The 13,917-nt window shown below is 49.9% G+C and overlaps 1 protein-coding gene across 3 annotated transcripts in view; it reads right to left on the reverse strand.

Moving 5' to 3' along the window:
• LOC137426666 (ER membrane protein complex subunit 8) overlaps nucleotides 1-13,917 on the reverse strand; it is a 46,682-nt gene that overhangs the window by 16,065 nt on the left and 16,700 nt on the right. For all 3 annotated transcript variants that reach the window (XM_068115437.2, XM_078779152.1, XM_068115438.2), the window contains exon 4: nucleotides 8,611-8,680. In XM_068115437.2, the coding sequence (XP_067971538.1) occupies nucleotides 8,611-8,680 (70 nt within the window). The remainder of the gene's footprint in view (nucleotides 1-8,610; nucleotides 8,681-13,917) is intronic.

A 13,917-nucleotide genomic window follows, 5' to 3' on the forward strand; every position in this document is an offset into this window, starting at 1 on the left:
ATTTTATGATAAAGGTACAATTTATCGAAAAGGAACATTTTCACACAGACAAAAATACAACAGAAAAACACGAAGGATGGGGTAACTTTGATTTCGGAAAAGGCAACTTTGATTCAGGTGGAAGGAGCAGCTGAGGAACCGACTTACACATGGAGCAAACCCGAAGCGGAAGTTCAAAGCCTCAACAAGACTATTAGTGTCCTTGTAACACGGTAAAGTACACCGATGTCTATTCATGTCTTAGTCCTGCATAAGTTCCATAATGAGCCTTCAATCAATAATAATAAAATAATAAAATCAATAACCCTGGTGTTGGGCTAGCGGCTAGGGTGCCGGCTTAGGATCCTAGGATCCTGGGTTCGAATCCCGGTCGATCGCTGAATTTACACCAGGGGGGTTGACTCAGCCTGTCATCCTTCCGAGGTCGGCAAATTGAGAACCAGTTCACTGGTAATTCCCTGTTTGTCGTAAAAGGCGACAAAAAGGGTTGGCGGTAGGAAGGGCATCCGGCCGTAAAACATTGCTTCAAAAAGGGGACCAAAAAACAACAACAACCATGGTTCCCGAAAAAGGCCAACCCCTGCTTTGCGGGGAAAAATGGCCTCTAAAGGCGGTTATTATTATTTTTAATCAATAATAAAATTAATATCTTGGTTACAACTTCAATTTACTGTACAGTACTTTTACTAATGCATAACATGACCGTGAAGGAGCCGGGGCTCCCATGTCGATCGGAAGAATGGACGCGACAAAAAGCTAGAATTCATCTGAGTTGCTTTAATGAAATCAAACACTCAGGCACTCTGAAAAACCGTTTATCAGTCAGCAATATATATCTATTCCGCCAGGGGGTTTGCCCAGGCCCGGCGCCAGGGGGCGTGGCCCAGCGTCCTGGCTGCGGCCTGGCAAGTTGAGGGCGAGCCTGGGCGTCCTGGACGAGCCCGGCATGGTGATCGCTCCGCGTCCTTGATAGGTGCAAGGCGATTGTGAAAACTCAGCGGCAGCCGCTACACACGTCCCCCCAGAATCGACTTGCACCGGCAGGGTCAATTTGAGGGGGGTCCTGATGACCCGGCCGAAGCGACCCCTGGCGGGTCGTGGGAGGGGGTCCGGTGAGGTGGTGGGCGGTCGAGTGGGGGGCACCGTGGACGGGGGACGGCCTCGCCGCGGCGGAAGGGCCACCCGTGGTGGGTGGTCGACGTCCACGTGCGCCGGCTTGAGGCGGTCCACAGCAATCCGGTCCGACCTGCCGCCGATGTCGATGACGAACGACTTGTCGTCCCGTCGCAGCACCCGGAAGGGCCCGTCGTACGGCGGCTGGAGTGGCCACCGATGTGCGTCGTGACGCACAAAAACATACTCCGCTGTGCGGAGTGCTGGGGGGACGTAGGACTGGGGGTCACCGTGGTGGGATGTTGGCACGGGGGAAAACCGTCGGGCGGCCTCCTGGAGGTCCGAGCGCTGGTGAGCTGCGGACCAGGGACTGGTAGCGTCGGGCACAAATTCGCCCGGGACGCGTAGCACCTGGCCATAGACAAGCTCGGCGGTGGATGCCTGGAGGTCCTCCTTGGGGGCCGTGCGAAGGCCCAAAAGGACCCACGGCAGCCGGTCGGCCCACCCGACGTCTTGAAGGCCGGCCATGAGCGCGGCCTTCATGGAGCGGTGGAATCGCTCGCACAACCCGTTTGCTTGGGGGTGGTAGGCCGTAGTACGGTGGAGCTTGATCCCCAGGTTGCGGGCGACCGCGCCCCACAGCTCGGAGGTGAACTGTGGACCGCGGTCTGACGAGATGTCCGCCGGTGCGCCGAAGCGGGTGACCCAGGTGGCGATGAAAGCCTGCGCCACGTCGGCGGTGGTGGTGGAGACGAGGGGAACGGCCTCCGGCCACCTGGTGGTCCTGTCCACCATGGTGAGCAGGTGTGTGAACCCCCGTGACGGGGGGAGGGGGCCCACCAGATCCACGTTGACGTGGTCGAAACGTCGTTCGGGCACGGTGAAAGGTGCCAGCGGGGCCTGGGTGTGCCGGTGGACCTTGGCCCGTTGGCAGGCCGTGCAGGCGCTGGTCCAATCGCGGACGTCCCGACGAAGGCCGTGCCAGACGAAACGCGCCGACACCAGCTTCTGGGAAGCTTTCCGGCCCGGGTGGGAAAGACCGTGGAGGGAGGCGAAGATGCGGCGTTGCCAGGCGACGGGCACGATGGGGCGAGGCTGGCCTTGGGAGACGTCGCAGAGCAGGACAGTGTCCGCGCAGGGGATGTCGGCCAGGCGGAGGCCCGTGTCCGCCGCCCGGAGGGCTTGCACCGTGGTGTCGGTGGTTTGGTCCGCCGCCATAAGCGCAAAATCCACGCCCAAGTGGACCGCGTTCGCGCTGGCCCGGGAAAGACAGTCGGCCACGGCGTTGTTTTTGCCGGCGACGTGCCGGATGTCCGTGGTAAACTCCGACACGGCGGAGAGGTGGCGCTGTTGGCGGGCCGACCATGGCTCCGTGACCTTGGCCATGGCGTAAACCAACGGCTTGTGGTCGACGAACGCCGTGAAAGGTCGGCCCTCCAGGAGGTGGCGGAAATGGCGGACGGCCAGGTGTAGACCGAGGAGCTCCCGGTCAAACGTGCTGTATTTGAGCTCGTTCGGCCGGAGCTGCCGGCTGAAAAAAGCGAGTGGCTGCCAAACCCCGTTCACCCATTGCTCATGTACGGCGCCCACCGCGTAGTCGGAGGCATCCGTGGTGAGGGCGATGGGAGCGTTGAGCACCGGGTGAGCGAGCAGTGTTGCGTCGGCGAGGGCCCGCTTTGAGCCTTGGAAGGCCGCATCCATTGCTGCGGACCAGGCGATGTCGTGCTTGGCCGGCATGCCCCGGAGGGCTTCGTAGAGGGGCCGCATAAGCTGAGCAGCGCGGGGCACGAAGCGGTGATAAAAATTCACCATTCCCAGGAATTCCTGCAGGGCCTTTATGGTGCGGGGACGCGGGAACGTGGTGATGGCCTCGACCTTGGTTGGCAGCGGCACGGCCCCGTTCTTGGTGATGTGATGGCCCAAAAAATCAACGGCCGTCGTGCCGAAGTGGCATTTGGCCGGGTTGACGATGAGGCCGTGCTGGCGACGAGGATGTCGTCCAGGTAAACGAAAAGGAACGGCAGGTCACGCAGCACGCCGTCCATCAAGCGCTGGAACGCCTGAGCCGCGTTCTTGAGACCAAACGGCATCCGCAAGAATTCGAATAAGCCGAACAGCGTGATGACTGCCGTTTTAGGGACGTCGGCCGCCCTGACAGGTACCTGGTGATATCCCCGTATGAGGTCAATTTTCGAAAAAATGACCCGTCCCGCCAGACGGGCGGAGAAGTCTTGGATATGCGGGATCGGGTACCTGTCGGGGGTGGTAGCGTCATTGAGACGGCGGTAGTCGCCACACGGGCGCCATCCACCCCCCGGCTTTGGCACGATGTGCAGTGGCGAGGCCCACGCGCAATCGGAGCGCCGCACGATGCCGAGGTGCTCCAACGCGTCGAATTCGGCCTTCGCTACGGCGAGCTTGGCTGGGTCGAGGCGGCGGGCCCTGGCGTAGACCGGCGGGCCCGTGGTTGGTATGTGGTGCTCGATCCCATGCCGTACTGCGACGGCCGAAAACGTCGGCCGCGTGAGGGCCGGGAACTCCGTGAGCAGGCGAGCAAACTCGTTCGCCGCCGGGACGGCGCATGCCAGCTCGGTCGGCGCGGAGCTGCTCAATGTGCATACCAGGGAGCTGAAGGTTTCAGCGTTGATTAAACGACGCCGTTGGACGTCCACCAGCAGTCCGTGTGCGCAGAGGAAGTCGGCGCCTAGCAGAGCCACGGGCACGTTGGCGGTTACAAACGTCCAAGCAAAGCGTTGGCCGCCGAAGCAGAGGGTGACGTTGCGCGGGCCGAAGGTGCGGATAGTCGATCCGTTGGCCGCAACTAAGGAGGGGCCGCAAACCGCGGATTGCCTGTCCTGGTCAGAGGCGGGTATGACGCTCAGTTGGGCGCCGGTGTCGCACAGGAAGCGCCGTCCGGACGCTTTATCCGTGATGAACAGTAAGTTGCCCGTGTGGCCGGCGCTCATGGCTGGTAATGAACGCCGGCCCGGCCGTTTCCCGGCCTGCCGAAGGTGCACGGGGGTCGGCATGTCCGGGCCTTCTGTCCGAACCTGGCATGATAGTAACACCACGCTTGGTCAGGTGGAGGCCTCGGTCGTCGTGCCGGAGGTGGTCGGCTCGGTAGAGCGGCCGCCAATGGCGTCGGCAGTTCGGCCGTCGACCGTGCCGGGTGCTCGGGCGCCCTGGGTGTTGCGTCGGACGGCGGTGGGTCCCATGTCGCCGCTACGATGCGCTGTCCTGCGGCGGAGATCTTGTCGGCTTCTCTGGCAAGGGCCCGGGGATCTGTGATCGTCGTGCTTGCCACGGCGAGGCGTACCGGGTTAGGCAGCTGACGGAAGAACAGCTCCCGGAACAGGAATGCCGGAGAGTGCTCGCCGAGCAGTGAAAGCATGTAGTCCATGCGCTCGGAAGGGCGCGTGTCGCCGAGCTCAGGCAGATCGAGCAGGCGCCGTGCGCGTTCCGCCGATGGGAGGGCGAAAGCATCGAGGAGCAGCTTCTTAATCGCGCCGTATTTGTCAGCGGCTGGCGGGCTTTCGAGGAGGCTCAGGGCGCGGGCCGCGGTAACCGACCCGAGCGCAGCTACCACATGGTGGAAGCGGGTGTCGTCGGCCGTGATGCCTCGCAGGGCGAACAGGGACTCCGCCTGTGCGAACCAAACCGCCGCGTGAGCCTCCCAGAAGGTAGGCAGTTTAAGGGCGACTGCCGTGTCCATGTCGATAGGTCACCAATGAAGGAGCCGGGGCTCCCACGTCGATCGGAAGAATGGACGCGACAAAAAGCTAGAATTCATCTGAGTTGCTTTAATGAAATCAAACACTCAGGCACTCTGAAAAACCGTTTATCAGTCAGCAATATATATCTATTCCGCCAGGGGGTTTGCCCAGGCCCGGCGCCAGGGGGCGTGGCCCAGCGTCCTGGCTGCGGCCTGGCAAGTTGAGGGCGAGCCTGGGCGTCCTGGACGAGCCCGGCATGGTGATCGCTCCGCGTCCTTGATAGGTGCAAGGCGATTGTGAAAACTCAGCGGCAGCCGCTACAACCGCGTCGTAATCTTAAACAGTGTTGTTGTGATTCACAAAGGGGAAGAACTGTTACCACCAAGTATTGATACAACAACAACAACAACAACAACAACAACAACCAGCCATTTTAAGGCCATTTTCCCTGCTAGAGTGGGGGTTAGCCTTGCGGTCCCCTTGACAATCTTCTCCATTTTGCCCTATTTTCTGCATCTCCCCTTGTTAACCCCCTTGCCCGCATTTATTCTTCCACCATCTTTAGCCAAGTCTTTCTCGGTCTTGCCCGTCCTCTACTTCCTTCTACATTCATTTCCATCACTCTTCTCAACCAGTCACTTTCATCCTTCCTCAACACATGACCAAATCCTCTCAACCTGTTTCTCTTCACAGCATCCATCACAGGCTCTATTCCCATCGTCTTTCGCAATTCATCATTTGTCTTCCTCTCTCTCAACGATACTCCGCACATCCACCGAACCATTCGCATTTCCACCCTTTCCAGCCTTCGTTGCTGCTCTACATTTATTAACCATGTCTTGCTCAAATAAATCATAACACTTCTCACACATGCAGCATACACCTTTCCCTTCAACTTCAACGACACTCCCCTCCTCGTCAGCACGCCACTCAGTTCCCGAAACTTGTTCCATGCACATCTCACTCCGGCAACCGTTGCCGAGTCTGATCCACATTCTCCATTCAGCATGTCTCCGAGGTAGCAAAATGTTTTCACACCTTCCAGCTACACGCTGTCTCCAAGATCCAACTCAACATTTCCTCCATCTGCAGCTCCCTCTGTGCACACCTTACACTTGAATGTAGCTGCCACACTGGTTAATGACCCTCTCAGACCACTACATTTTTGATGAACCCACTCTGTGCACATTGTATATTGAATGGAGTTCACTCCGACGTCCTTCCTGCACACAGCACACGGCCACTTCCCAGTTATTTCCACCTCACCACATGCTTTACCACTTGCCATCACCCTCGTCTTTCCGATATTCACCTTCAGACCTTTTGTCTCCATCCATTCCTTGCACTTGTTCATCTTCTCCTTCAGGCCATCCATACTTTCTGCAATCAACACCAGATCATCTGCATACAACAACTCCCACTGTAAACCCTCCTTTACATTCCGAGCCAGCACCTCCATCACAGCTACAAATAGTAGTGGACTTAGTACCGACCCTTGATGCACTCCCACCTTCACCTCAAACTCAGCACTGTTCCCGTCCTTTGTCCTTACAGCTGTGCATGCTCTTTCGTACATTGCCATCACTACTCTGATCAACCTCCACTCCTAACTTCCTCAATGCCCATGTCACTACTTCACGTGGAACCCTATCGAATGCTTTCTCCAGATCAACAAACCCAAGAAACAACTTCTTCCTCTTCTCCATGTACTTCTCCTGCAACTGCCTTACAATAAAAAGCACGTCTGTCGTTCCTCTTCTGGCATAAATCCAAACTGCATTTCATCGATCTTCACTTTCTTCCTTATCCTCCTCTCCAACACCCTTTCCAATACCTTCATTCCATGCTCCAATAACTTTATCGCTCGAAACGAGCCACAGTCCAGAGGGTCACCTTTCCCCTTGTATAGAGGGACGAGGGTACTCAGTTCCCAATCCACTGGAATGCGGCCTTCTTTCACCACCAGATTACAGATCTCTGTCATTCTCTTCACACCCCAACTTCCCGCTGCCTTCAACATATCTCCCACAACTCCCGTCGGCCCTCCCGCTTTTCTACTCTTCATTGCTTTTATCACTTCCTCAACTTCCTTCTCGGTTATCTTCTCTGCCGGTCCTAAAACTGGGTTACCTACTCTCTATGTTACTATCCCATTCATTCTCTGCATTCAACAGCATTTCCATATATCAATGTATTGATGCATATCAATACCACCAAGTATTGATGAAAATAAATGAATCGAAAAGGTATAACAAACTTCCCTCGCAGTCTTTCTGCACGTTAAACCTGACTAATGTGACCAACGCTTCTTGCCAAGCAAAAAACAAGTGGTTCACCAAGTACGTACGCGATTGTAATCTCAGCATAAGTGCAATTACCTTTGCGTCCGAAGCGTACCACGATGGTTGAAATATTGCAACAGGGATACTTGAACAAACTGGCTATATAGCACAGCTTCTGCTGAAAACGTGTGCTTAATGAGCTGTCAAATATGTCATTAACACCGTTTCCTTGTGCAGCGCAGGCCAGCGTGACATGTTATGAAGTTGTGTCAGCCAATTTCGAGCATCCTCCTACACAATACCGAAGCTGCAGTCCAGCCATGCGCAGAATGCACTTCCAAACTGGCATCAATATCCTGGCTCTCACTGTGCAAAATAAGTGCTACTTGCCTTAACTTATACTAATCACTCTTTGGGAATCTGCCTGTGGGAAGGTTATTTCATTTGAGGAATTCTTCCCTCCACAGCTTTTATTTTCATTCTGGCAAAGAAGAGTACTGCCTTCCACCTGTCCAGAAGTGACAGTGACGGCTTTGGCGAAGTGACAGAGGATCACATGCCCCTCGGCGATCCATAGAGAGGATCACATGCCCCTCGGCGATCCATAGAGGATCACATGCCCCTTGGCGATCCATAGAGAGGATCACATGCCCCTTGGCGATCCATAGAGAGGCTCACATGCCCCTTGGCGATCCATAGAGAGGATCACATGCCCCTTGGCGATCCATAGAGAGGATCACATGCCCCTTGGCGATCCATAGAGAGGATCACATGCCCCTTGGCGATCCATAGAGAGGATCACATGCCCCTTGGCGATCCATAGAGAGGATCACATGCCCCTTGGCGATCCATAGAGAGGATCACATGCCCCTTGGCGATCCATAGAGAGGATCACATGCCCCTTGGCGATCCATAGAGAGGATCACATGCCCCTTGGCGATCCATAGAGAGGATCACATGCCCCTTGGCGATCCATAGAGAGGATCACATGCCCCTTGGCGATCCATAGAGAGGATCACATGCCCCTTGGCGATCCATAGAGAGGATCACATGCCCCTTGGCGATCCATAGAGAGGATCACCTGCTCCTCGGTGATCCAGTGAGAGGGAGCACAAGCCTCAGCAATCCAGTGAGAGGGAATACCTGCCCCTTGGTGATCCGGCGAGAAAGATCATCTGTATCTCACCAATAAAGATGAAATTTGGTCTTCATTCACCACTCACCCTTGCTGTCAATTGCATATACAATGCTGTGATCAACCGTATATCTCTCCAGGTAAATCAAAATATTCTACAGCATCCCAAACAGCTTTATCCAATTCCCTCGATCAAAGGTTTTCTCATTATCTACCTGGTGTACAAGGAGCCGTTTTCCGACGTTTTAATGGAATCTTTCACAAGGGTATAAAAGGAGACTTATTAACTCAAAGTCTGGGTCACAAACCCTTCGAGTGCAAAAATTGCTCGATAACAATTTTAACGGTGTACATTTCAAAAGATTACCATCACGAGGAGACCCGTTCCGTTGTTGATCGCCACTCTCTCAGCTGTGCGAAAGGCAACTGGATTTGCCCTACAAGAATAAAGCGTGAATTGGTGAAGACATTGGCACGGAATCTGGAGCAGTCACAGGAAGTATAAAATATAATAAAAAATACTGAGTTGGGCATTCTTAACCATCAGCGATGCACATCATTGTATCCATGCACATCTCTCAAAAAATCTCCACGATGTTTTACAGTTTATTCCCATTTTTCTTCTTTTTCACAATCAACATTGCATATGCCAGGGAGGGAGAGGAGATGGGCAAGATGGAAAGGCAGAGTAAATCATGTAAAAGAAAGGGATTAAAATACTCAACAAAAGGTCTGTTTAATTTTCTTCTCTCCTTCATTTTCCTGCACATTTATCACCCATACTTTGTTTTAAGCACTTTAAGGAGTCTGAACAGAGCTAAAACTACAATAAAATGTGCAACATTGGTCATTCAAGCCAGATGGCTAACGACCGTGACAAAAACCGGTTCAGCTTGTCTTGACAACTCTCGGGTACGCTGAAGGCCCCTCGAGCAATATGTACCATGCATAGATGGAAGTTCTGATAGTGTATAACAATTTACTTCTCCAAGGACCACGTTCATGTTCACAAGAAGCGAGCTGATATGTTTTTACAGCTTCACGTTCTGTGCTCTGCCATGGCCTTACCCGCCACAATCACACGAACAATTCAAATGCCCTGCATGACCAATTGTATTGGCACAGCAAATTCATCCTCAAAATGACTCTCCCAAATTGCTTGTACATATTTTTCCCACAATGCAAAGTAGCATGTTCTTATAGTGACATTATGAACTGGAACAGCCTCCGCCTGGCTGAACAGTACGTTTTGTATCCCACCGATAGGGCAGATCTGAATCTGGACCTGAATAAAAAACGAAACAACTTGTTCTCGTCGCCCAACAAAAAATCATCCACCGAGTTTTCATAACCTGTCCACAACTTTTTGAAATAACATGCGAAATATCATTTTTTGCCCAAACACTCAATGGCGAAGAATCACTTAAAAATTAAAAAAATTCATCCATATTCCGTTCTTCAGCAGAATCGATTCAATTCGTGATGGTCCCACACCCAACCTGTCCACCAAGTTTTGTCCGAATCCGACCGTAACTTTATGAGATATCCTATTCACAGACAAAGGCAAACAAATAGACAGGGATGAAAACATAACCTCTGTTCACCTTCGGTGGCGGAGATAACAAGGCTGTCCTACCAGCTTTGATGCCACATGACCATCAGGGCTCTTGGATCTTGTTTCCGTGCACCACCGAACATGGTTTAAACTCTCACTGCCCTCTATCCACGCTTCCCACCTAAAGAAAATTTTAAAGATGGAAAAAGTTCCATCGGGAATGACCCAATATAAAAGAGGTTAATTAATTTTTCCTCGTTTTGACCCCTCAGTCCCACCCCCGAGGGAATTAACCCGAAGTCAAATGCAAAAATCGTTACAGTTGTCAAGCGTTTTCCAATGTTGATTGCTTATACAAAGTTTCGTTAAAAAATATTTTAAAATGTGCCTGTAATTGCATTTTTAGGTATATGGTCTTTCAACCACGGCCCAGTGGGTGAGGCCAAAAATGACTACTGTTGCACCTTCATTCCATGTGGTGATCATAACTAAAAAGTTTGGTGAATTTTTGCCCAACCTTTAGGAAGAGATATGACGGACAGACTTTTTTTTCTTTTTCAAAAAGCATGGGGATAATTATTCTTTGTCACTTTTTCAAAGCACCGAGTAACAGAAGAGAAGAAAGAGGTTCTAAAAGGCTATGAAGACAAGATTTCAGATTATTGCTCGGAGAAACACATTCAAGGTCCGAAATCACTGATAGATGTGCCGTTTCTCACGGGCCCAGAAATGCACCTCACACCACGGACTGGCTTAGTAGCCCCGAAACGGGTCGGTCAAGCCCTCAAGGTTGGATAGAAAAGAACTGCACACGCCCATCAAATATGTTCACCCAGTGACAACTAATGCCGGCAGACGGGACACCCAATTTAACGTCCATCCGAGAGAAGGCACACACATTGATGAATCGCTCTGCCCTTGAAACACCGGGATGACAATTTATAGCTGGGACAGGATTTGAACCCATGTTGGAGAGCCTTGATGGGAGTGTGCACTCTCCTAGTCACTCGCTGAGTGAGGCATCTCACTATGTTTACCCAGAAGGGTAAACATCGTGAGACCCCTTCGCTTTTTTCCCCCTCACACGCCTATCCTCACCATACGTCATACATCAAGGCACATCTCGTGTGTACACGCGGACCGGGCTTAAGGAAACTCCACCCGTGAAAGAGAAGAAAAAAAAAGAACACCGATTACAATTATCCTCAGATGGCTGCATACATTATAAAGAGGGTGAAATTAGAGGAAGGTGGGGATTCCAATCCTAATTTGGGATGAGGAAGTTAATGAACTAACTTGATATGTGATCCTGGCCGTCAAAATTGTGCTCATATGGTGTGAGACATCTGGATCTGATAAACATGTAATTATGAAATAACTGTCCAACAATTATAACCCTCCATCCTTTCAGCCTACGGCCGATCTCCATATTACAGAATGTGTAATTACAGAACCTTGTCTGTTCGAAGATTCACAAGACAATTAGACAAGATTAGAATTAGACAAGATTATGCAGACCCCAGCCCTATAATTACCAATACCTATTTATTTACTGTTCGGAGGCGATTGGTATTTACGAAAAATGTTGAACCGGATGGAAAGAGGTGGTAAACATCGACATAAAAATTGACACGTATCACAGAGTTTATCACATCGACAATTGTGATATCACAATTATATCACAATTATACACACGGATCACAATTATATACAACCAAATGGAGCATGAAAACTCTTTTGGGGGAGGGGGGATGTCACTTGGCACCCTTTCCACATTTGCACTCATGGCGGTGGCCCTGTCTGGCCCATCCCATCCCCCAATCACGATGCCGATGTGTACACCGACTGGAAACAAGAGCTTTTCACTCGGCTCAGATAGACGATTGTACGCAGGCCAGGTCCGGGAAGCACGGTTTTCAACTTGAGCCGAGTGGTGCACAAGGTATTAGCAAAATAGCATGACAATGCACCTCGCAATACTGCTGCGTCTGTCCGTTATGAATTGTTGTGAAGATAAAAGAAAATTGAAATTCTCCAGTTTGCTTGCCAGAGGCCTGACATAAAATCCAATCAAAACATGTTGGGATGCCACAAGAGGGGGAAAATCAATAGAACACAAAGCACCACTGAACCTGCACGTGCTCTCGAGCAATAGTGAAATATTCTGCACGACATCATAATCTCTCAACATTTAATAGGAAGGGTTGGAGATGGATGCCATGGTGACCCCAGGGAAATTAAATGAATGGCTGTGAAGGAATAAATAATGCTGCACATTTCCTTACTGTCCCAATATCTTTGGTAATATCGTGTATATATGTATATATAAATGCAAGTTACCCGATTGCATCTGAACGAGGTAAACGTCGTAACCGCAGCACTTATGATGCTGAATGATACCTCATTTAACAGCTCTTAGATTCAGACAATGGATGTGGAGGGTTTCGAAATACTGTTATTCATGCAATTTTGAGTTATATTAATTTCTTTAATATTTGTTGAATACTTTCTTTTCTTGAATATTATATTCATTTTGCATCAGCCATGGCACCTCAGGAAAGGACTTCTGCGACTCATTGGGACTGACACAATCTGTCAATTTCCCGACTCAAATCTCAGTCAACAGTACATCATCTCTTCTAGACTTGGTTATGACTAACATCCCTGCAAATTTATTCTGCTCGGCGCACGGCCATACTGCCATGTAGCACATACAGACAGTATTGGGAGGGAGACGTGTACGATAATTGATTAATTGCATAATAAAAATCAATAAATAATGGTCATAAAATATTTTTTAAATCAATTGGCTAATAGCATACCTCAACCATCAGTGTTTCATCCGAAGCAGTAACTTTTTGAAAATAAATTAAATAAGTCATTAATCTAAATAAATAAATGATTAATCAATAAATCAAAAATACACTTTATAGCCGCATCACTTGGTCACTGTCGTATCTGCATATCAGCTTCCTAGCTCAAAAGTTGCCTGAGATATTGCCCAGATAAGAAAGAAAATAAATAAATGATTAATAATGAAAATAAATAAATAATCGTACAATAATTAAATTATTTAACAATTGACTAATAGAAAACCTAAACCACCACCGTTTCATCCGAATCTGTAACTTTAAAAAAATCAATTAATTAAGTCATTAATCGAATAATCAAATAATTAATCGATTTATCAATTAATCAATAAATCAAAAATACCATTTACAGACAAATTACTTGGTCATTGTTGTGTCCAAATATCAGCTTCCAAACTCAAAAGGTGCCTGAGATATTGCCCAGATGAGAAAGGAAATAAATAAGTACTAAATGAATCGATAATAATTAAGTAATTAATCAATTAATTGATTAGTCAAAAAATAAAAAATACAATTTTTGCCAAAACACGTGCTCACTATTGTGCTGAAATTTCAGCTACCTAGCTCAAAGGATGGCTGAGATATCGCCCGGACAAACAAGAAAACAAGAAACCGGAGTGAAAACTGAGTACTCCCTTTCAGCACGCGTCAGCACCGGGCCCCCTTCGGTGCCCAGAAATGACGTCGTGCAACGCCTGGAGATGGAATAGGAAGGGAGCGGTGTACAAAAAAAGTCATTTCCTTTTCGTCTATTTTATTTCAAGAAAACTTCATTATTTTAGAATCTAACAAATTCTCCGACAAATGGAACCTCAAGTTTGAGGTGAAGTGTGAGTTTTTATTTTATTTATTTATTTATTCAACTTGATTGGAGATGATATACTGCACAGGCTGTTTCACAGCACCACTTGGTTAACTGCAACATAAGGGTGAAAGGTGCGAGGAGAGCTCGGCGGGTGAAGTACCAACCGAGAATGAAGGTGTGGAGGTTGAAAGAGGTGACAGTAAGGGAGGCATTAAAAGAGAGGCTGAGTATGGTAGAGGATGATGTGGTTGAGCTTGAAAGTCGTTGGATGTCAATGAAAGATAGTCTGTTGGGAGCCGTTGGTGAGGTGTGTGGATGGACAAAAGGACCACCGAGGCACTCGGAAACATGGTGGTGGGATGAGAAGTTGGAAAGAGGATTGACGAGAAGAGGAAGAAGTTCAAGGAGTGGCAGAAGGCAAAGGGTACGGGAGCAGAAAAAGCA

The sequence above is a fragment of the Myxine glutinosa genome, chromosome 5 (genome assembly GCF_964187855.1).
Source record: "Myxine glutinosa chromosome 5, kmMyxGlut1.1, whole genome shotgun sequence".
In the NCBI taxonomy this organism is placed as follows: Eukaryota; Metazoa; Chordata; class Myxini; order Myxiniformes; family Myxinidae; genus Myxine; species Myxine glutinosa.